This window comes from Cydia splendana, chromosome 2 (assembly GCF_910591565.1).
Source record: "Cydia splendana chromosome 2, ilCydSple1.2, whole genome shotgun sequence".
Classification (NCBI taxonomy): domain Eukaryota; kingdom Metazoa; phylum Arthropoda; class Insecta; order Lepidoptera; family Tortricidae; genus Cydia; species Cydia splendana.
In genome coordinates, this window is record NC_085961.1 from 16,486,716 (window position 1) to 16,511,122 (window position 24,407).

The following is a 24,407-nucleotide window of genomic DNA, read 5'->3' on the forward strand; positions in this document are numbered from 1 at the left end:
GACCGGGCACGTCTATCAGATACATCGTCCGTCATTAAAAAGGTCACAGAATATATTTATAGGGCAGTCTCTGGAAGATCAGCCGTCGCGCGAACGGTGCGGGTGGTGCGGCTCGCCGAGCAGCCGCAGCGCCATCCACGCGGCCAGCGAGTGCGCGGCGGGCTGGACGGGGCAGCGCGGCGGGGTCGGCGGGCAGGCGGCGCGCGCGCGCAGGCGCTGCAGCAGCACGGCGGCCGCCAGCGCCGCGCCCGCCGCCGCGCCCGCCGCCGACGCGAACAGCGCGCCGAAGCTCACCGCGCCCATGCACACGCCGTACACCACCTAACACACAATGTGACCGATCAAATAACCGTCGGTCGCTAAACTAAATATATCTACACTTATCGTTGGTGTAGCTATATACAACGATGAGCTTTATCTACTCGCAATTTACTACTCAATTTTTACCTCTCATTTGACCTTAAATAATCATAAAATAATATAAATTAATTCTTTTAAAACATAATATTAAGTCATTTAAATAATCCAGAACAAATGTCAGTTCAGTCAGTTTAAGATTTTTGGTTATAAATAATGGTCTGAATGCGTATATTGTGGAATCGCTTACCTACCGGTACGGTAAACATGGAAATATATCGACGAGATTTGAACTCGCGACTCCATATTCCCACTTTAATTTCATCGTTGTTATATGTTAGATATTAGTATTGGAAAAAATCTACTGACATCTACCGTGAAATTATTATAGGTGGTTTTTAAAGACTATGGAAGTCCCAAGTCATGTTGAGCATTTACCGGTAACAATGCGCTAAATCATACTAATGTTCTAAATAAAGCAGACTGCTAACTAAATCAGAATGTATTATGTATGAAATAAATAAAATGCAGAAAAAAAACACAGGACAATATTAAAGTAGGTAGGCAAAGGATTCAAGATTTTCAAGAAGCATGCTATATCTATATTCCTATTTTTTTGTTAATGTCTCTACTTTTTTAACTTTTTAAGGCTGTCTTTAGTACACAATTACTTTTTCGTCAAGCATTGCCTTATCTTTTAACTTCTTTTATATCATAATCCACTTACTTCTTCTCTAATCCTGCCACTAAACACCGTGACTGATTCTCTTGTCGGACCAAACGCTAAGTCAGCCTCTGAAACCACTTCGTAGATGCCCGAAACGCCAACATCGGCGGAGCGTCCCTCCCGAACAGTCCTTCTCTTGCGGAGAGACCTGGGGCCGGCCACGGCGGGCCCTGGAGGCTTGGCGGGGACCACTGCGTCGGAGACTGGCTTGTCGGAGCCGAAGGTCCGCGGCCCGTGGGGGAAACGTTCGCGCTCGTCGAGATCGCTGGGACGATCCTGGAAAGTGAGGGATGTAGGTTTTATCGACTAAGTATTACTTTTTTAATGCAGTTACTCAAAAAGTGCTATTTCACGTGGCTGTTCAGCGTTCCTAAAGTTCGTTTTTGCGTTTTAATCTTGCTTTTTTTTCTTTTTTTTACCGTCATCACACAAAAGAGATTGGATGTTCAAAAACTTTAGATATACAAATTCACCTTTTCACCAAAATGTTTATTTGTCATTAAATAAATAAAATATTATAATGAATATTTAGCACAATATTTCACTAATAAGTTTTTACGAAAGCGACTGCCATCTGACCTTTCAACCCAAATGGTAAAATACACCTTATTGGGATTACTCCGGTTTCGTCACGATGTTTTCCTTCACGGAAAGCGGTTAGTAAATAAGTAAATATTTGCCTTTTGTATCCTTCAAAGCTTATTTTGTCCAAGCAGCATGCATGAGTACCACGCGCTTATCGACTATATCCGGCTACCAGTCAGTATCAAACATTTAAATTATAATTATGCTGTTAGTTAGTAATTACTAATTATGTTTAATTTCCTCGCATAATGCACACAACTAATTGTGTACAGGTAACTGAATACAGGTTAGTGAAAGTAATTCCCAGCTCGGTGCTACCTCTTCACCGAACGTCCACCGTGACAGCTACTTACAGTGAATGGTCTAGCCAGAGCTTCGACCAGCTCCTCGACGGCAGACATGTGGTCAGAGTCTTCGACCACGGGCGCGGGCGCGCGTTGCGGCAGCGGCGCCGGCGCTGGCACCGCGTCGCCCGATACCTCGTCCCCGAAAGCTTCTTCTAATGGTAAACGAGTTTCTTCTATCATGCTCGATTCTGCTACTTCTTCGGCTGATGAATCACTGAAAAGTGACAAGCTTTTGTTAGGTTACTTTGAATGGCCCTCGTACCGTGATGAAAATTGAGCTAGATCGATTTATGCTAAATTTTTAACGCTCGTCATGTACAGTCGCACTCAGATATATCTGAGCGGCCGAGGTGGTCGATAATCTGAACGCGCACTTTAACGCCTTGACAATAAAGGCGTGGTCAGATATTTGTGAGCGCTTGGCTGGTCCTAATATATACCTGATGACGGCTGTACCTATTCCTAATTTAAAAATCATAACTCTCCTGACACTATTTCAATAAGTTCCACGCATGTTCTAGAAAAAGGATGCTTATATTCTTACTTGATTTCATTGTGGTCCCGATGAGTCCGATCATCCTTCCTGTCCAGAGCCCCGTGTCTCTGAGGAGCCACACCGGCTAGCTGACAGTGGTCCAAGCAGCCGTGCCTGCAGATCTCCACTTTGCATCGAATATGCACGCTCAGGGCATCAGGGAACTTGAAGGCGTGGAAAAAGGCGTACGTGATCACCGTTGCTCGCTCATCTGCTGCCTTAGCTTTTAAAAATCTGAAATTACAATAATGTGAATTAGATAAAGCGGGGTAGGTACTCGTATAGGCATTCGATTTCAGCGCATTCAGCGCGTGAAGGACTTAACGGTATGAAATCAGCCGCAGGTACTCGCGTCGCACGTATGTACCTACCTACGGCACGCATGCCAGCAGTCACTAATAGGAGCAGAAGGGGCTCCTGGGTTCATTAACAGGGAACAGATAATTATTAATTAGTATCGTATACCAAGCATTATAATCGGGATCCCACCTGGATATCATCTTCGGGCGCAAAACGCAGCCGTATTCATCTGAAAGCTGTATAATGTGTCCGGAGCCATCAGACGCTGCACACGATTTCACTCGCATATCGAATTCACCTGTAAACAAAAGTTATCCACGTAAAGATACGGTCTTGAACGTTTATTTCTTAACACATCGTTTCCCGGTATGTAGTGCAAATGCTTCGTAGAGGCAAAACGTGTCGTGATTAGCGCTGAATGGGTTAATACTGTATAAACGGAACACAGCATAAAATCATTTATTTTAAGAGAAAGAGTAGGAATTTAATTGTGGGTACTAAAATGGCAGGATGTGTGATGTGTTTTTTGATGTGACTAAGAAATGTGATTAAGTTTCTGTCTATAATAAAATTGTGAAAGTCACATTCCTCCTATTTAGAAGTCGGGTTATTATTTTTTGCTGTTATCTTAATGAAATTTGTTGCCAAAATGGTTTTGAAATGGATCATTTACAGATAATTAATTTGAGAAATTGGTAGGTACTGTACAAGTGTGTTAATATTAGGTCATTACCTATGAAATTGGCGTTTTGTTCGGAGAATTTCAACGAAACACGAATTTCCATACAATTAATTTTGCGGATATTTTTTTGATGGCTAATTCAAACCAAACAAAATTTTTCCAGTAATTTTTGACACCTTTAAGGTATGTTTTCAATATCTCCATTTCTTGAAAATTGGTACCATTAGAAAAATATAAGTAATTTTAATACTCGAACCGACAGCACATGAAAAGACCTATTTTCAAGGCTTAATTCTGAACACTTAACAATAAAAAATAACAATTAATTGCTGTCAAGCAGTTTGGCGAAATCATATTGTAGTTTTATTGTAATTGTGTATGTACTTTTGTAAAAAAAAAAAAACTAGGATCAGACTTATATCTATGAACAAAAACGCCAATTTCATAGGTAAGGACCTAATACATAGGTACGAATTATTATTTTTATACAAATATTAAAATCTGGTCTTGCTTTTAGTAACTTACAAAATTGTTCTTCTTTTAGTAACTTACAAAATTGTTCTTATTATCATAGGTCTAAGGTATATATTAATGTTTCCAAAACGCACTAGCTACACTAATGCCACACTTAGCAGTTTCAACGAGAGTGCTTCTTAACTAACCCATCCATCCAAGTTAAGTGAAAAGTGATTAAACTGTTTACCGAAACCACAAAAGGCTAAAGTATGGCCAAACATGCAAAGGCGGAAACACGTAAACAAATATGCCATTAAACAAAGTAAACAAGAAGAAAGCTGTCGCAATACAAAGTTGACAACTTGACACGGCGGCGGCGACCGGCAAGTGGGCTTAAATGTAGTACGGTCAAGCCACAAATTTTATATTCATGCAATTTTGAATCTTATTTCAGGGACATCGCATATATACCTCCCGACGATCCTACGTACATTTTTTTTATTTCTATAGAGACAAGTGCTTCTTAAAAGTATCACATGGACATTATTATATAGGTAAGTTTTTTTCAGATTAGTCTAGAATAAGTATTTATTGTACTGTACATTGTAATACTCGTACATTATGTACAGTCACCTGCAATAATATGTTACTCTTCGAAGGCCGCAAAAATATGTGACACGCTCTTATGGCTCTAGAAATAAGATCGTGTCAGATATTTTTGCGGCCTTCGAAGAGTAACATATTATTGCAGGTGACTGTACCTACTCAATATGGCTTCATTTGTTAAAATTGTTTCTTTTTCCAACTTGATACTTGATGGCGGTTAAAAGTGGTGTGGATTTATTATGGGTATCTTTGACAAAAAATCACAACTTTATACATATTTTTGGACCATCTCGCTCCATGCCTGTCCTGGTAAAAAGGTCACTATCTACACGTCGGCGGCGTGACATGACTAAATTTTATAACAGCACTTTGAGAGTGATTCTCAAGAAAATGGCATCGACAGGTTAAAGTTAATAAAAACATTTTTTGAATTTTTTTTTTACTTTTAAGAATGAAAAATATGTTTTACTACTTCAAGTACCCCAAATTTTCAAAAGGGAACGGAAAATGAAGAAGTTATTTTCAAGACTTACAATAACCTATACATTGAACACAGGTTAAAGTTAAGTAGGTTACAGTGAAAAATACATTCATTTTTATTTTTTCCCTTGAACGGATAATAATACGAATGTCTCACTTTCAGCATAGATGAATATACCCTCATACAATATTAAAATGATATTATTACATAAGGCCCCATTCTTAAAATAATCCAGACAAGTTAAAGTTAACATTCCGTTACAAAACCCCAGATGTCTGCCTTTAACCACTTGTCTCTACGAAACTACGAAACTTGGGTCATGATGGTACCCTACGGTGGTTAGCTTGATACTTACCTAATATTTTGCCATAGTTATGAATCATAACTTATGATCTAAATAATTTTTTCTGTGTATGAGTCAGATGCAATACCGCGCATGTACAGGTTGGTACAGGTTAACAGTGAAAATATCCTTGGACAAACTTCGTGCGTGAATATTGTTGTAAAATATATATATATATATATATATAAGGCCTGTGCAAAGTACATTTTAAAAGGTATTGTTTATGTTATTATATAGCATGATACTTTATTTACATAAATTGATGCTTATAAAATCTAAAGAACTAAAACTGGAAGAGCGATGCTTTTGGACAAGACAGGTTCCAGTGAAAAGTGCGACTCTTTATTTTTTATAAATATAAGTATTACATTTAAATAAAAATAATGACTTGGCCTCAATAAACATTGTTTTAGTTTATCTAGATACATTTTTGTTTCATATGAAAAACAGCAAATAAAGATACAGTCAATTCAAAAACTCGATGACAGGTTAAGATGCCACTATTTTGAGAATCACTCTTGAACTAACGTCATAAAAATTTAAGCAAATAGGAGCATAATATTTACGTTAGTGACTTGACTTTTTTTGCGCATAGTTTTCTTCCATTATTAGATTTTGGAAATACCTACTCAGTTCACTTTAAAATATTTAGAGACGTACTAAGGGGCTGTCCATAAATTACGTCATCGATTTTTGACGATTTTTGACCCCCCCCCCCCCTATAATCATCCAAAAATCATGCTTCAAAAGCCCCCATTTCCTCCTACTTCATGCTACCGTCATCCGATGTCCAGACCCCCCCCCCCCCCCTAATTTGAAATGACGTAATTTATGAATAGCCCCTAAGAGGTATATCATTAAAATAAATAGATCAATGTATTGTAGGTATATAGTACCTAACCAATTAAACATGATCAACCAATTATTTAATCGACCCCAACACCAAACGATTCATATCTCAAAATGTTTTGCTATCTACTTTACTACAATGTTTAAATCTGCTCTAACTTTGCAATATCGGAGAACATCACATTAACAATCAGAGGGCTTAAAGATAATGAGGTGGTCGACGCACGATTGAACATGGTACTCGCCATCAATTAAATCAAACCATAATTTATCTTAATTAAGATAATAACTAATCTCCTTTATCTAACATCTTGTTCACATCTTTATATCTGATGCGAATGTTCTCACACCGATATTTTCACGTTTTACATGAATTAATTTCTTTTTTTTCTGTAGAACTAGGCGTGTATAAGCTTTTTTTTAATAAAGTTTCGCATCTAAATTTTGCAACATTTATCCGAAGTATTATATTTTATTATTTTTACGTTATGCTTATTGGTTTCATGTTTATTTAGGCATAAGCTTAAATAATATTACAATATTGATAACTTAGATGCTTAAGTTTTTTTTTATGACTGAGCCCATTATCGCAACCCACCACTGGTAACGAGACCATCATGCCGTTAAACAAACGTATTCGAGCGTATTTGTCTAGTATACTTTTTACCATACTATATACCGTTAACGGCGATATTTGCTCGTCATTATTGCCCTGTTAGACTCACATTATGCGATTACGAGCTGTCTTTGAAGCTTCTTTTGCTTGCTATTCACATGTTCATATGAATTGAAACAGTTTCCGTAAGGTTAGGGTGACTAATGTAACTACTATTGACTTATAAAATTGATATGTTTGATATTAACGCAAAATAAATATTTTTAAATTAAAAGAAAACAGGGAAAGTTCACATCGTTGAAAGAGATTTGAACTCGCTAGTTGTTTTGATCCTTCAGCATTTTCCCAGCACCCGTCCCGACATTTTGCGTAACTTTACAAAAACAACTACCATCTGAATTTCCAATCCAAAGGCTAGGCCTTATTGGGAATATTCCGGTGTCCTCGATTTATTGAAAAGCAAGGGGCAACATGTAAAATGTCATTTCGTATAAAATCCCGAGAAACTCTATTTATTATGTTTTTTTGTGACTTATAAGAATAGCATATGTTTTCTAAGAACTAGTGGTATGGTAATCTAGTTACTCGTACTACCAAAGCGCGCGTTGGTAGTGACTATTGTTTTTTTTTACTCAGTTTTTACCACTGGGAATCGTTTGTAGGTACATAAAAATAGAAGTAGGGATAAGACGTCGATGATTATTTCTTTTACGAGAACTTTCCTAATTTGGAAGCATATTTCCATGAAATGAGCTATCGAGTACTTTTTAAGGTGATTGGATTATTTTCAAATTCTGCGTCGAACAAATTAGTAAGTTGTGAACTAAGGCCAAGTACCAGTTTGTAACTTGTAAGATATAATGATAATTGTTTCGAACGCGCTCATAATGAGTGTTCGCGAGCAGCATCATTAACATCGGGCATCAAACAACATTACATTCATAACTGTTCGCTTATATCTCGAGTTGACATCACACCTCGGCTGTCAGCGAGACTCATATCAATGAATCTGTAACTGACATACGTGGGTGTTAATGCCTATTCCCTGCTTACGTTTTAAATACCGACTTGATTTACTTGTTACATAGACTATAAAATGAATAATTGGTTTTTCCTATAACATCAATGCTTTTCTTGTCTTTTGTTTTTTTTTTTCGTATGGCTTTTTGTGTTACTCTGACTACTACTACTTCAGAGATTTACAGTTTTTAAGTACTGTACCGCTTTTGTGGTTAACACGTTCGCGGACGCTCAGTCACACCAGTTGGACACCTAAATTTTGTATGGAAATATTGGGACTGTTATAGCATTCCTGTCACTACAAATATATCTTTTAGGTTTGTATATGACGCGTAATGCTATGCAAGGCGAATGCTATGCAATCCGCGTCAATATGAAGTATATTTTTTATACGCTATGTGACAACAAATGCTATACAATTCGGATGCATAAGCATGTCTGTCACATGACGTAGTCAAGATGGGATATTATAGGACATCGCATGTTATAGCATTCATACATCGTGCTCAATGGACTTGATGGCTGAGACTTCTGACTTCCTAAAGGCGCGATTTTTGCTCTAAAGACTCATTTGCTGACCTCTTCAAACAATTTTCTTCTTCTGTTTTGTTCCCTCTTTGCTTATCATTGTAATATTGAGTCCATCTCATACATGCCCCATCCCAAGCACGTTCGCTGTTCATTCGACTTCAAATTATGTGATACTACCTACAAATTATGCGTTGGAGACCGGCTCTAATCTAAAGGCCCAGTCATGGGTCTCATAGCATGTTGTAGAGAGCCGAGTGGCAATGTTAAGCTCTCTTAAAATGAGAGGTTTGTTCTTCTAGCTGTCCAAGGTATACGCAGCATTTTACGCCAACACTACTTCTCAAAAGTGTCAATATGTACCGCATTACACTTTTTGAGTTCCCTGTAACGCACCGCCGCGTTAAGTTCTGGACGTAAAGCGTCCATCACTTTTCCTGCCAAGCGATGATTCACCCAACTTTATATTCTGTTTCGGATGCATCTGCACCAAATACAAGGCGTGAAATATACACAGAATGATACCACAAATGCATGTCATAAGGTGCTTACCTTGTGGGAGGTGATCATCGAGCGCCAACAGGCTATAATTCACAATTATATGACCAAAACTATGACTAGTAACGTAATTATTTCAATAATAGGTATACACATTCATGCCTCACTTTTTCACATTAACCGTTACCAAAATTTTACTGTAGTGTAATTAACAGCAAGTAAACACGTTTGTTTATTAAAACACAATGAAAAACTTAAAGAAATTGTAAGAAAAACATTAATTACGATTTTATAAAAATACGCCAAAATCGCTATCGCGCACGAAATTCACCCGAATTACATGTGTCCACTCCCAGACGCACCTGCCGGGCTACTAAGGGAACTGCCATACAAAGACGAATGCTATAGCATCTGCGTCACAGAAAGGGGGGCCAATTTGGAGACGTCACAGGATATTGTTTAAGGGTACACTACATAATTCCGAAATATTTTATGCCGAATTTTAAAATATCGAATTTTATTATTCCGATTTTTAAATGCTCGACCCATCAAAATTCCGATTGTCGTAATTACCGAACGATGAAAATCACGAAGTTTTATATTTCCGAATAGTAAAACCGACGATTTTTTAAATTCCGAACCACATAATTCCGAATATAACAATTCCGATAGGGAGAAACACGGAATTTAACATTTACGATTTTTGATATCACGAATTCCGAATTGTCATAATTCCGAAATTTTGAATTCCGATTTGACGTGATTCCTATTTTTTTAATTCCGAATAACGATATTCCGAATTTGTTGTTATTAAATAAAGGTACCTACGTTTCTACGGGGGGTAGCAGTTCTAACGTAACCTAAACCTACTTTTTTAAAAACAGTTATTTACTGTAGGGGTCGCAGTTCTAACCTAACCTATACCTACTTTTCTGTAAGCAGTAAGTTTCTAGGGGAGGGAGGGTCGCAGTTCTAACCTAACCTAACCCACTTTTCTGGTAGCAGTTGGTTTCTGTGAAGGTCGCAGTTCTAACCTAACCTAACCCATTTTTCTAGTAGGAGTTGGTTTCTGTGAAGGTCGCAGTTCTAACCTAACTTAACTCACTTTTCTAGTAGCAGTTGGTTTCCGTAAAGGTCGCAGTTCTAACTTAAGCCACTTTTCTAGTAGCAGTTGGATTCTATGAAGGTCGCAGTTCTAACCTAACCTAACCCACTTTTCTAGTAGCAGTTGGTTTCTGTAAAGGTCGCAGTTCTAACCTAACCTAACGCACTTTTCTAGTAGCAGTTGGTTTCTGTGAAGGTCGCAGTTCTAACCTCACCTAACCTACTTTTCTAGTCGCAGTTGGCTTCTGTGAAGGTCGCAGTTCTAACCTAGCCTAACTCACTTTTCTAGTAGCAGTTGGTTTCTGTAAAGGACGCAGTTCTAACCTAACCTAACCCACTTTTCTGGTAGCAGTTGGTTTCTGTGAAGGTCGCAGTCCTAACCTAAGCTAACCCATTTTTCTAGTAGGAGTTGGTTTCTGTGAAGGTCGCAGTTCTAACCTAACTTAACCCACTTTTCTATAGTTCGTTTTTTTTAGCATTAGAAAGAACTTGAGAGAAGGTAAGCGATCTTGACATGTCTTTTATTTGAAAAACGCTTTTTAAAAATCAGTAACTATTACTTATGAAAGCAGAAGAATATAAATGATCGTATTAGATTCATAATTGTTACATATTTGCCGTAACTTATTTTTAAAATGTGTTTTTCAATTAAAAGACACATCAATATTGTTTACCTTATTTCTAATGCTAAAAAAAACGAACTATAGTAGCAGTTGGTTTCCGTAAAGGTCGCAGTTCTAACCTAAGCCACTTTTCTAGTAGCAGTTGGCTTCTGTGAAGGTTGCAGTTCTATCCTAACCCACTTTTCTAGTAGCAGTTGGTTTCTGTAAAGGTAGCAGTTCTAGCATGTCCAAATGATTTAAATGCATTTTTTTTGCAGATCAATTTAAAAAACGGCTGACCATTTAATTACTTCCCTTTTGAAAATCACGAATTTCATTATTCCGAGTTTACAAAAGATCGAATTTCTGAATTCCGAATTATTTTATTTCCGATCGGTCAATGATTATTCGGAATAGACAAATTCGGAAAAAAAAATTCGGATTTTTAAAAATCGGAACTTTAAGCTTTCGTTCATATGACAATTGGATTTTAAGTATTCGGAAATAGCGCAGTCGTGATTTTCTTCTTTCGTGGTTTTCAAAGTCGTGATTTCGATATTTCGGACGAATAAAAAATCGTGATTATGAAAATCGAGGTTATGAAAGTCGGAAAAACATATTTCGGAATATTTGGGTGTTCCCATTTTTTAACTTCGATAAAACTATGTAATATGGCAGTACGCATTATTTGACTCTGGTGACTGGTAGAGGAAAAGTTGGTGAATAATATTATACTGTGGTTAAGCGGATTGATAAGCATTTCAACGAAGAAATTTAAAAAGAATAACGGATGCAATAGCAGGCGCGTCACCAGGAGGAGTACAAAAACGGATGCTATGCAATCCGCGTCCGCGAACGTGTTAAGGTGGTAAAATCCTCCACTTGCCCATGGTATTTGTTTAGAGGACAGTCAAAAACCGTGTGGTGTACGGTCTGCTCGGCTGCTCCACACCGACATACTGATGATTCGCACCAGTTCCATTTGTTTCCATTTGTGCCACAAATAAGGACAGTTTCGAACTCCCGTCCTTATTCGATTCAGCATGCACCAAACGCGTCGGGGCTCCTCAAAGCCATATGGCTGGTATTAGGCTTGAAGACGTCACCGGGGAGAAATCTTGATTCCCATTCAGATTCCCAGGAGTCCCGTAGGTTACACATTGGTGCTGGATCATGGAATCTCAGCACTGGAGGATGGCGAGACTTAAGTCTTGTCTTTTTAAAATCATGAAGGTCTTCATGGACAGGTAAGTTTGGGGATGCCCGGATCTTTTGTATTTCGAGGCCAAGGCATTTTCTCTCCGCATATGAGGTGGCAGTATGTGGGATAGGACTGGTAGCAGTGGTAGCCAATAGATCGGTGTGGACTTGAGGCATCCAGAGATGAGACGCATCGTGTGATGGAGTTGGACGTCAACCAGGGAAGTGTGAGCGCTGTTAAGCCAGACGGCAGAGCTGTATTCGGCTGTCGAACATACCAGCGACAGTGCTGAGGTCCGGAGTGTAGCTGCATTAGCACCCCAGGTAGTTCCGGTTAGCTTTTGGATGATGCTGTTCCGGGTTTTCAGCTTTTCAGACAATTTCCCAAGATGCTGTTTGAAGTTCAGGCTTCTGTCAAGAGTGACTCCCAGGTATTTGGGGTAGAAATTATGTTTCAGAGTAGTGTCCCTAAACATCACTTTGAGCTCTTTTTTAGCCATTTTGTTGTTTAAGCGAAAGCAAGCTATTTCCGTTTTCGAAGGGTTAGGACACAGGCGCCAGTTCGTGAAGAAGTTGTCCATGGTAGAGAGATCCCTTGTTAGCGTTAGTTCGGCAGCCTGCATGTTTGAGTCTAGTGTGACCAAGGCCAGATTGTCCGCGTATCCAAACTTCCGACTGGTTGTTTCGGGCATGTCGTGGACGTATAAATTGAAGAGCAGTGGTGCGAGGACCGACCCTTGGGGAAGGCAATTATTTAGGACTCTTACTTGGCTAGCACACTCACCATGGTGTACGCGGTACGGCCTGTTACTAAACCTGTTGTCTTTTGTAAACTGCATGTATTGAAAGTTCGGTATAAACCACGTTACATCGGGCAATTCACCTTTTAAAATCTGCAACAAAATAGCTAACAAACTTCGAAAGCGGGACAAATATGTATAAAACCAGAAGTACTTCATACCTTAGCAACTACTGCAACTCCTACCAAGATAATATCTTGTTTACTGTTGCTACAGAAAGCACTTCTAGTTTAGTAGGTATGTATGTGCCATTTTCAAAATCATCCCGCTTTCGAAATTACTCCAACGCACCTTATATGAATCCATAAACCATACTCTTAGGAGTAGTTTATTATACCTACACATGGAGGGAGTCAATAAAATTGGCTGTTTGACCCAAAGGTTAACTGGTAAAGAATGCCTTCTGGCATTAACACGTTCGCGGACGCGGATTGCATAGCATCCGTTTTTGTACTCCTCCTGGTGACGCGCCTGCTATTGCATCCGTTATTCTTTTTAAATTTATTCGTTAAAATGCTTATCAATCCGCTTAACCACAGTATAATATTATTCACCAACTTTTCCTCTACCATTCACCAGAGTGAAATAATGCGTACGTACTGCCATATTACATAGTTTTATCGAAGTTAAAAATTATCCTGTGACGTCTCCAAATTGGCCCCCCTTTCTGTGACGCAGATGCTATAGCATTCGTCTTTGTATGGCAGCTCCCTTAGTAGCCCGGCAGGTGCGTCTGGGAGTGGACACATGTAATTTGGGTTAATTTCGTGCGCGATAGCGATTTTGACGTATTTTTATAAAATCGTAATTAATGTTTTTCTTACAATTTCTTTAAGTTTTTCCTTGTGTTTTAATAAACAAACGTGTTTACTTGCTGTTAATTACACTACAGTAAAATTTTGATAACGGTTAATGTGAAAAAGTGAGGCATGAATGTGTATACCTATTATTGAAATAATTACGTTACTAGTCATAGTTTTGGTCATATAATTGTGAATTATAGCCTGTTGGCGCTCGATGATCACCTCCCACAAGGTAAGCACCTTATGACACGCATTTGTGGTATCATTCTGTGTATATTTCACGCCTTGTATTTGGTGCAGATGCATCCGAAAAAGAATATAAAGTTGGGTGAATCATCGCTTGGCAGGAAAAGTGGTGGACGCTTTAGGTCCAGAACTTAACGCGGCGGTGCGTTACAGGGAACTCAAAAAGTGTAATGCGGTACATATTGACACTTTTGAGAAGTAGTGTTGGCGTAAAATGCTGCGTATACCTTGGATAGCTAGAAGAACAAACCTCTCATTTTAAGAGAGCTCAACATTGCCACTCGGCTCTCTACAACATGCTATGAGACCCATGTCTGGGCCTTTAGATTAGAGCCGGTCACCAACGCATAATTTGTAGGTAGTATCACATAATTTGAGGTCGAATGAACAGCGAACGTGCTTGGGATGGGGCATGTATGAGATGGACTCAATATTACAATGATTAGCAAAGAGGGAACAAAACAGAAGAAGAAAATTGTTTGAAGAGGTCAGCAAATGAGTCTTTAGAACAAAAATCGCGCCTTTAGGAAGTCAGAAGTCTCAGCCATCAAGTCCATCGAGCACGATTAGAGATGGGTCGCGGGTATTTACCCAATTTACCCACCCAGGTAAATACCCGGTAAATACCCATCTACCCGGTATTTACCCGTATCTACCCAAATGGACGGGTAGATTCAATTTTTGTTGCACATGTCGATTTGTGTTAAAGTGGAGATATAAACCGAGTTAATGGTTGTAATTATTGTGTGTCATTTAAAATGAAATGGTTTAGCAGCTAAACCTTAAACCTGCAGTTGTAACTAAGGAATTTTTAGTGCAATTTTGATAAATATAAAAAAAAGGCCGTCATAAGAGTATTTTTTTTAGATTTGAGTAAATTATCGTACTTATACGTTGATAATACACATTCCATCTTCGGTCGGCGGGGGGTGTGGTTGGGGGGAGGGGGGTAAAAGTGAACTTTTTCATATTTCTTGGATTCTGTCATTAATATCGAAAAGTGTTGTATGTACAAACTAAAGTAGACATAATTTTATACAAAAAAGGTTATATACATTTTTCTCCTAAAACTAACTGTATTTGACTTATGAGCTTCCCAAGTTGTGATACTGCACAATTTTTTTTATTATCATTTATAAGTAGTCTTTATTTTCATCTTTCTAATGTATATTAAAAGCGTTTTAAAACATTTCCGGAAGCCGGGGAATGATTTTACACGATTTTCATAATTGTACTGATATGTTAAAATCGAACTTCACCTCATAGCAACCTTTCCGTAATTAGTTTGAACATACATTTTATGTAACATTATAAAAAAATACTTAAATTAATCTTATTTATACTCACATACCATTAAACACATCAAATTTAGAAGAAAAACGAAAATACCCGCGTATTTACCCGCGGGTAGGTAAATATCGGGTATTTACCGGGTAAATACCCGCTCTCGGGTATTTACCCGGGTAGTTACCCATCTCTAAGCACGATGTATGAATACTATAACATGCGATGTCATATAAGATCCCATCTTGACTACGTCATGTGACAGACATGCTTATGCATCCGAATTGTATAGCATTTGTTGTCACATAGCGTATAAAAAATATACTTCATATTGACGCGGATTGCATAGCAATCGCCTTGCATAGCATTACGCGTCATATACAAACCTAAAACAAATATTTGTAGTGACAGGAATGCTATAACAGTCCCAATATTTCCATACAAAATTTAGGCGTCCAACTGGTGTGACTGAGCGTCGGCGAACGTGTTAAGTTACCAGTTAACCTGTGCAATAAAGTTTTAATAAATAAATAAAATTTACCAAATGCAAGTCGTATTCAAACCATGAGGATTCCATAGTGTCAAGTAGTTTTAACCCCCTTATTTTTTATTATTATTTGTTGTTATAGCAGCAATAGAAAATCACACTATGAGAAATATTCAATTTTAATTGTTGTAAATGATAACGTAAGAATGAAACAGTTCAAGTTTGTGTTTCTTATTAAGGCGGGATTTCACCAGTCTGCGACACTGTACGGCACGAGCATTTTTGTACTGAATATACTAGTGCCGCACAGTACCACACTGGTGGAATCCCTCCTTTAGGTTTCAATATTGTTCTAGAGCGTGCAAGGCTCACTATAACATACATAATTGCCAGTAAACACGGCCACCATCTGATGTGCGCTATGTGCATTAAGTCATAAAATAACACACTTTGTCTCTTTGATGGTTATCAACGGCAAATTTTATAGTTGAACTGTAACTTCATCGAGCACCGATGTATGTACAGCAGGTACCTACTTATGAAATAATAAACCTTAGGTCGTGCTTTTCAATCGAGCTTCAAGAATCGAACGGGTATCAAACGGCTCGATCGGCAGCGGTGCACGGTGATTCATCATTGCATTAAACAGGCCTGATTAACGATTATTTTCTTTTTGGCTGTCCGTAGCGCATTTTTACAAGGTAAAAAGTTAAAAACATTTTAAAATCATTAACATTGGTGAAGAATTGGCCCTTGGGGCTTTTAAGATACCGCTGTGTTAATTTTGGACCATTTAGATTACGAACCGACAAGGTATGCCGTATCCTGCAAAAGCAAAACGGACAATTTAAAGCCTATATTTTTATGCATATTTATCAACCACGTTAGCTGTTAATGGTTAGGTACTTTTAATGACAGTTGTTTTACCAAGCATTTGTGGCCTAGCGGTTCTTAATATAGGTACGAAATATCATTTGATATTTACCAATCGCTTTTCGGTGAAGGATAGGTAATATTATCGTGAGGAAACCAGACCAATCCCAATAAGGCCTAGTTTACCCTCTGGGTTGGAAAATTAGATGGCAGTTGTGTTTAAGATACAACTGGAAGAAAGTTAAGTTGAGGAGGAGGACTTTTACTTTGTACAATCACGAAGACTATAATTGAAATATTATGACGGACTAATAAATGATGCTTTTGTTTAGGTACATAAATAATTTAATTAGTGCGAATAATATATCCGTTAAGCTCAAATGTTACCTCATATCTCATTATCTACAATTCTACATCGATGTCATTCAACCACGTGGCCAGGGAGATAGAATGACAAAAACTCGATTAGGTATTAGCAGGTATTAGGTAGGGGTTTAAAATCGATGGGTATATTTACGCTGACAGGTGTCATTTCAACACAATTTCGCTAGATTTGGCATGTTTCGATTATAAATTATATGGAGATGACACCTGTCACTCTACCCATCATCGAGTTTGAAAAATACTTTGTTTCCGCTGATACCAATATGACTACTGATTTCATCAATCTCTCCCACAATTTGACCATAACTTTAAATTGCGAAAACAAAATATATTAATACAGGCACGCTAATAGAAATAACAAACTGCCCGATTCGAACTTTAAGGTACGTCAATTAATAGATCTAGAAACGATATGGATTAGATGTGTCAGTGTCAAAAGTGATGTTATTGTTTGAAGAAACGTCACATTTGAAACTGACATATCTAATCCATATCGATTCTAGATCTATTAACTGACGTATCTTAAAGTTCAAATCGGGCCGAGAATCACAATAATGACTATTTTTGTGCCAGACTTTTATATTTTGTTTATTGCCGCAATCCTAACGGGTCATGCAACAATACTTTATAATTCACATAACGACGGACACCAATCGGTGGAATCGATGAACATTTTTTAAACGTCTACGTTTATGAATGGGTTATAAAACTAAACGAACGTTTTATAGTGGAATCCGGTTTATAAAATAGTATTGTAAATCGACAAGCATTGAAATATATAATCGTAAGAACGGCGGAACAATGTTAATTGAGAATGACTGTATAATAATTACTCCCAGTCAATGTAACCATTGTTAATTGATTAAGGACTGATTGGATATTTTCGCATGACATTTGGGAAATTCAAAATATGTTTAATTCAATAAAATTAGCGAACCAAGAGAGGCAGTACAGTGATCCCCACACTAGGCTCAGCCTGTAACGTGGGGATCTTAGAGGAATACAGAATAGCGACAATGAATGTTAATATAAAATATAAAGCGGCCAAGTGCCAGTCGGACTCGCCCATGAAGGGTTCCGTAGCAGCTGGTAGCAGCAAGTAACATAATAAAATTGTGGTTTACGATTTATGACGTATTAAAAAAAAACTACTTACTAGATCTCGTTCAAACCAATTTTCGGTGGAAGTTTGCATGGTAATGTAGATCATATATTTTTTTAGGTTTATCATTCTCTTATTTAAGAAATTACAGGCGGGGGGGCCACACATTGGAAGTGTCTCTCGCGCAAACTATTCAGTTTAGAAAAAAAATATATTAGAAACCTCAATATCATTTTTGAAGACCTATCCATAGATACCCCATATAGGTTTGATGAAAAAGTATGGGGCACCCCCAAAATTTATTGTTTTTTTTTTCTATTTTTGTGTGAAAATCTTAATGCGGTTCACAGAATACATCTACTTACCAAGTTTCAACAGTATAGTTCTTATAGTTTCGGAAAAAAGTGGCTGTGACATACGGACGGACAGACAGACAGACAGACAGACATGACGAATCCATAAGGGTTCCGTTTTTTGCCATTTGGCTACGGAACCCTAAAAATAGCTGTAAAGTTGCTATAGGAACCGATGCACCAACCATACTTACTTACCAATCATATTTACTTGTAAGAAAAATATAACTGTCTACTACAAGGTAGGTACAGTCAGTGCCATTTTACGAAACAAAACGAATATTATAGAACGAATAATAGGAACTCATTATGCTTGTGTTAACCGCTGATAAGTATTGGTCAAGTTACAGAATAAATAACTTTTTGTAAGTTGCTTCCATCCCCTACTCCTCCTCCTACTATTCTGCTATTAATAACATTAAGTTAAAAAAGTTTTAAGTTGAACGGTTTTATTTTAATCAGAAAGTGTACCAAAAACTAGAAAATAACGGTTCAGGCGGAGTATGTCACTTTCTTAGGACGTCACATTCTGAGGACGTCACATTCTGAGTTCGTCACTTTCTGAGTACGTCACTTTATGAGAACGCCACTTTCTGAGGACGTCACTTTCTGAGTTCGTCACTTTCTGAGTATGTCACTTTCTGAGAACGCCACTTTCTGAGTACGTCACTTTCTGAGGACGTCACTTTCTGAGTTCGTCACTTTCTGAGAACGCCACTTTCTGAGTACGTCACTTTCTGAGTACGTCACTTTCTGAGGACGTCACTTTCTGAGTTCGTCACTTTCTGAGTACGTCACTTTCTGAGAACGCCACTTTCTGAGTACGTCACTTTCTGAGGACGTCACTTTCTGAGAAAGCCACTTTCTGAGAAAGCCACTTTCTGAGGACGTCACTTTCTGAGTACGTCACGTTTTTTAGCATAGGTACGATTTAACAGTATAATATACCTGCACGAAAAATGTATACTGCCAGCAACCAGATAAGCTGTTCGACAATACGGTCGCTTTTATATCCTACATACCAATACCAATCTCTGTTTGCCTTACGCCTGACTGGTAGAGAATTCCATTGGGCAGAGCAGAACGTCATATGTTTCGTGTAATAAAGTGAAAATAGAGAAATAAATAATAAAAAAACAATCTAATTATGTTTAAATCAGATTATTTAATTCAGAATACTTAGAAACTACAAGCACCAAAACATTTAGCCACAGATTGGAGGTTAGGCCGGCAACAGCTTTGATTCAATACACATAAATGTTTCTCACAGTAGGAACCATGATTTTATCATTCGCCGCTGTGATTAGCTGGTGAAGGTATCACGGCAAGCTCGCTGACACCAGTAGAAGGACATTCCCACATATTTACATTTAAACGGACTGCCGCTCCTTTCGTGACAACATATTCTTCAGCATACCGCGTCTTCTGTCATGTCTCCATAAACTCAAACGTCTTTTTTTCTGATGATAGTGTAAAATTTGGATATCTGCGTATAAAATCAGCTCTTGCAGTTTGTTTCAGACAATATTTCTTCTCGTGTCACCTGTGGAGAAATAGGCGTCAAAGGATTCTTTCTTTGCGTTGTCGAATTTCATAGTTCTCATGTTCTGCATATAATAATGTAATTTATTTGTTTGTTTTCTTCCTATATAGGTTAATATTTGGTTGATGACTATATTGCGATTTGACTTTTTGTCATAATCTACATAAAATAGAATCAGAATTTGAAAGCAGAACGTCACACCGTCATAAGTCATAACACCGTCATTTACAATGTCATTTACTACTTCTGGCTGAAATTATATAGAGTGGTAATAATAGACACATATTTTTTTTGTAGGTAAGTATATTATTGTATACAGGGTGTTTGGTACATCGCATCGTTTGCTAAATTAAAACGGCTTATTATTAACCGGGCAACTAAAATATTAAACAGGAACTTTCATTGGGCATATAATAATATAATTTTGACGACCGGTCTGGCCTAGTGGGTAGTGAGCCTGCCTATGAAGCCGATGGTCCCGGGTTCGAATCCTGGTAAGGGCATTTATTTGTATGATGATACAGATATTTGTTCCTGAGTCATGGTTGTTTTCTATGTATATAAGTATTTATATATTATGGATAGTAAAAATTTATTTTACGAATGCAAAATTGAACAACTAACCAAGACTCAAAAAATGATATCAAAATTTTTACTTTTATCATTTGGATTATTGGCGTCTTTGTCTTGAAGTTGAAAATCGTGTCTTTTCACCCCGTTTTACGGTACTTGAAAGTCACATATTTTAATATGAATTTAAATATTTACCTACTAGTTATGGTGGTATTAACTACTCTGTACAGGGTGGTACAAACCTCGATGTCCAAAATTTATTTTTAGTTCCTTCACTACTTGGGCTATCAGATTACTTATTTGGGAACTTTCCACCTCGATTCCTTTGACCGGCGACTCTGTCAAATTATGACTATTGTCACTTTTTTTTACCTTTAAAAAAACTTAGGGACTAGCAGTTTCTAAAATAACCAAAAGTCCTTGAACTCGCTTTTTTTTTATTAGGTAAAATCTAAACTTAACCTGCTTGAACGTAAAACTTTGACTTTTTAACCAACTTCAATTTCATAGAAGGAGGAGGTTCTGTATTCGGTTGTGGCTATGTTTTTTTTATGTCTTTCTTTTCAACTTGCAGCCAAGTGAGGATGCTGATTTTTTTTAGCAACTGCGTCGTTTGTAAAGGATTATGTTACAAAAAAAAACATTCAAAAAAGTTCAATAGTTTCTTTAAATAAATTAATCGGTTCACCCCGGAATTTCTTAACAAACGTTAAAAGTTAAAAAATTCATAACTCGAAAACTACGAAAAATCGGCTAACATACATAGGGTATATTCTAATAGCCAGCTAATAGCCCACGGATAGGGGAGCAGAATAGGGGATATTACTGCAATGTTCTGCCGCCAGAGTGCAGTACTCTAGTAAATTCATAGACTAACTTATACATACTCTGTGCCTTAAACTGTTTTTTGACAAGTTTTCACAGACAATAAAATATGACATTGATGCATCAAGGCGGTTTGTTAACAAGGGCCTACCGGTAAACACGAATATCGAAATGTAGTTATCTGCCTCTTTATCGTTCAAATATGCAAGAGTGATAGAGAGGCAGAAATCGAACTTTCGATTGTCGTGTTTCACGGTAGGTCATGTGATTGACGTAGTGACGCATGATGTGTCATTGATGTTTGTTTACTGTATGTGCTAGTTGTGCCACCTACTCAGAGCTTTGCCTAATATTGCCTATTGAGGAATCTAAAAAAATTTTTGGACATCGTGGTTTAGACCTCCCTGTTTAGTTTGAGTGTTGGATTGCAACTAAATCAGTACGACGCTGTCATTTTCTATTACGCGATTACGTCCGATTTTACCCGAAAAACGAAGTTCATTCTGAGTGTTAACGGACTGTAAGTATAGTTGGTCAAACCAATTTGTCATTAAATAAGAACAATAAAAACTACACTCATCCTTTTCTTTTGGGTGCTAGTACTAGTGTAAGACAAGGATAGTATATTTATCTCTGTCTATGTTTGAAATGAGACAGTCCTTTGACAAACTATAATAATATAACCTTTTTGTAGTTTCGCATTTGAAATAGAAAAAAAATCAGCGATGTCAAATCGGTGACGTGATAGATTTTTATTGTCAGGCTAAAAGTACAATGTAATATTAATTTAAAAATTCATCGTGTAACCTTTATAGGAAAAAAGAAAAAAATAAATTACATTAAATATACGCAGAACATGAGAACTATGAGAGTATGGATTACTCCATACGCAGAAGTGATTGATGGCTGAACATATTCTGAAATTCTCGGCAAGGCTATGAAGAAAAAATCCTTTGACGCCTATTCTCCACAGGTGACACGAGAAGAAATATTGTCTGAAACAAAACTGCAAGAGCTGATTTTATACGCAGATATCCAAAATTTACACTATCGTCAGAAAAAAAGACGTTTGAGTTTATGGAGACATGACAGAAGACGCGGTATGCCGAAGAATATGTTGTCACGAAAGGAGCGGCAGTCCGTTTAAATGTAAATATGTGGGAATGACCTTCTACTGGGGTCAGCGAGCTTGCCGTGATACCTTCACCAGCTAATCACAGCGGCGAATGATAAAATCATGGTTCCTACTGTGCGAAACATTTATGTGTATTGAATCGAAGCTGTTGCCGGCCGAACTCCAATCTGTGGCTAACATGTTTTGGTGCTTGTAGTTTCTAAGTATTCTGAATTAAATAATCTGATTGAAACATAATTAGATTGTTTTTTTATTATTTATTTCTTTATTTTCACTTTATTGCACGAAACATAGGACGTTTTGCCAAATGGAATTCTCTAGGCGTAAGGCAAACAGAGATTGGTATTGGTATGTAGGATATAAAAGCGACCGTAATTAGTATGTCGAACAGCTTATCTGGTTGCTGGCAGTATACATTTTTCGTGCAGGTATATTATACTGTTAAATCGTACCTATGCTAAAAAACGTGACGTACTCAGAAAGTGACGTCCTCAGAAAGTGGCTTTCTCAGAAAGTGACGTCCTCAGAAAGTGACGTACTCAGAAAGTGGCGTTCTCAGAAAGTGACGTACTCAGAAAGTGACGAACTCAGAAAGTGACGTCCTCAGAAAGTGACGTACTCAGAAAGTGGCGTTCTCAGAAAGTGACGTACTCAGAAAATGACGAACTCAGAAAGTGACGTCCTCAGAAAGTGGCGTTCTCATAAAGTTACGTACTCAGAAAGTGACGAACTCAGAATGTGACGTCCTCAGAATGTGACGTCCTAAGAAAGTGACATACTCCGCCTAAACCAAAATAACAATTATTATACTAATCGGAGTCCTACATACTTCCTATGCTCTTTTCTGGACAGTAATCATGCAAGACGGGTGTAGCAATGTAGTCTTCTCGAGTCTAATCTAAGTCGATTCTAAACGCCACTTTTCGACACTATGTCAGTAATTTAAGTATTAATCGAATTTATTTCTCAGACTAAAATAAAAAAGTTTTAAGTTTTTAGTAGCATTACGAGTTAATAAACATATTAGATTGCGCATCCGCTGCAAGATGACAATAGTTAATTTATCTTACTAGGGGGCAAATTCCGATTATTTACAGTTAGTATTTTCAGTGCTCAACACACAGAACAATGGTACAAGTGTCTTTATTGCGAAGGCCGAAGGCCGAGCTCCGCGTAGGGCCGAAGGCCCGAAGCGTCCGGGAGGTTATTACTCAAACACAGAACTAAAATATAAGTGTCTAAATGCGAAGGCCGAAGGCCGAGCTCCGCGTAGGGCCGAAAGCCCGAAGCGTCCGGGAGGTTAGTGCTCAAACAAAGAACAATAGTACAACTGTCTTAATTGCGAAAACCGAAGGCGACTTCCGCGTAGAGTCGAAGGCCCGAAGCGTCCGGAAGATTAGTGCTCAAAGAACAATGGTACAAGTATCTTAATTGTAAAAACCGAAGGCCGACCTCCGCGTAGGGCCGAAGGCCCGAAGCGTCCGGAAGGTAAGTGCTCAAAAAAACAATGGTACAAGTGTCTTTATTGCGAAGACCGAAGGCCGACCTCCGCGTAGGGCCGAAGCGTCCGGAGGGTTAGTGCTCAAACACAGAACAATGGCACAAGTGTCTTTATTGCGAAGGCCGAAGGCCGAACTCCGCGTAGGGCCTAAGGCCCGAAGCGTCCGGAAGGTTGGAGCTCAAACACAGAACAATAGTACTAGTGTCTTTATTGCGAAGGCCGAAGGCCGAGCTCCGCGTAGGGCCGAAGGCCCGAAGCGTCCAGGAGGTTATTACTCAAACACAGAACTAAAGTATAAGTGTCTAAATGCGAAGGCCGAAAGCCCGAAGCGTCCGGAAGGTTAGTGCTCAAAGAACAATGGTACAAGTGTCTTTATTGCGAAGACCGAAGGCCGACCTCCGCGTAGGGCCGAAGCGTCCGGAGGGTTAGTGCTCAAACACAGAACAATGGCACAAGTATCTTTATTGCGAAGGCCGAAGGCCGAACTCCGCGTAGGGCCTAAGGCCCGAAGCGTCCGGAAGGTTGGAGCTCAAACACAGAACAATAGTACAAGTGTCTTTATTGCGAAGGCCGAAGGCCGAGCTCCGCGTAGGGCCGAAGGCCCGAAGCGTCCAGGAGGTTATTATTCAAACACAGAACTAAAGTATAAGTGTCTAAATGCG

At 38.3% G+C, this 24,407-nt stretch overlaps 1 protein-coding gene across 1 annotated transcript in view; it reads right to left on the reverse strand.

The window, feature by feature from the left end:
- Window positions 1-9: 9 nt before the first annotated feature.
- The window catches only part of LOC134805052 (cuticlin-1), a 109,158-nt gene continuing 84,760 nt past the window's right edge, over window positions 10-24,407 (reverse strand). The window contains exons 8-12 of the mRNA XM_063778341.1: window positions 3,041-3,149; window positions 2,561-2,785; window positions 2,023-2,230; window positions 1,085-1,360; window positions 10-321 (exon numbers count right to left, since the gene is read on the reverse strand). Coding sequence (XP_063634411.1) covers window positions 79-321; window positions 1,085-1,360; window positions 2,023-2,230; window positions 2,561-2,785; window positions 3,041-3,149 — 1,061 coding nt within the window. The 3' untranslated portion in view covers window positions 10-78. The remainder of the gene's footprint in view (window positions 322-1,084; window positions 1,361-2,022; window positions 2,231-2,560; window positions 2,786-3,040; window positions 3,150-24,407) is intronic.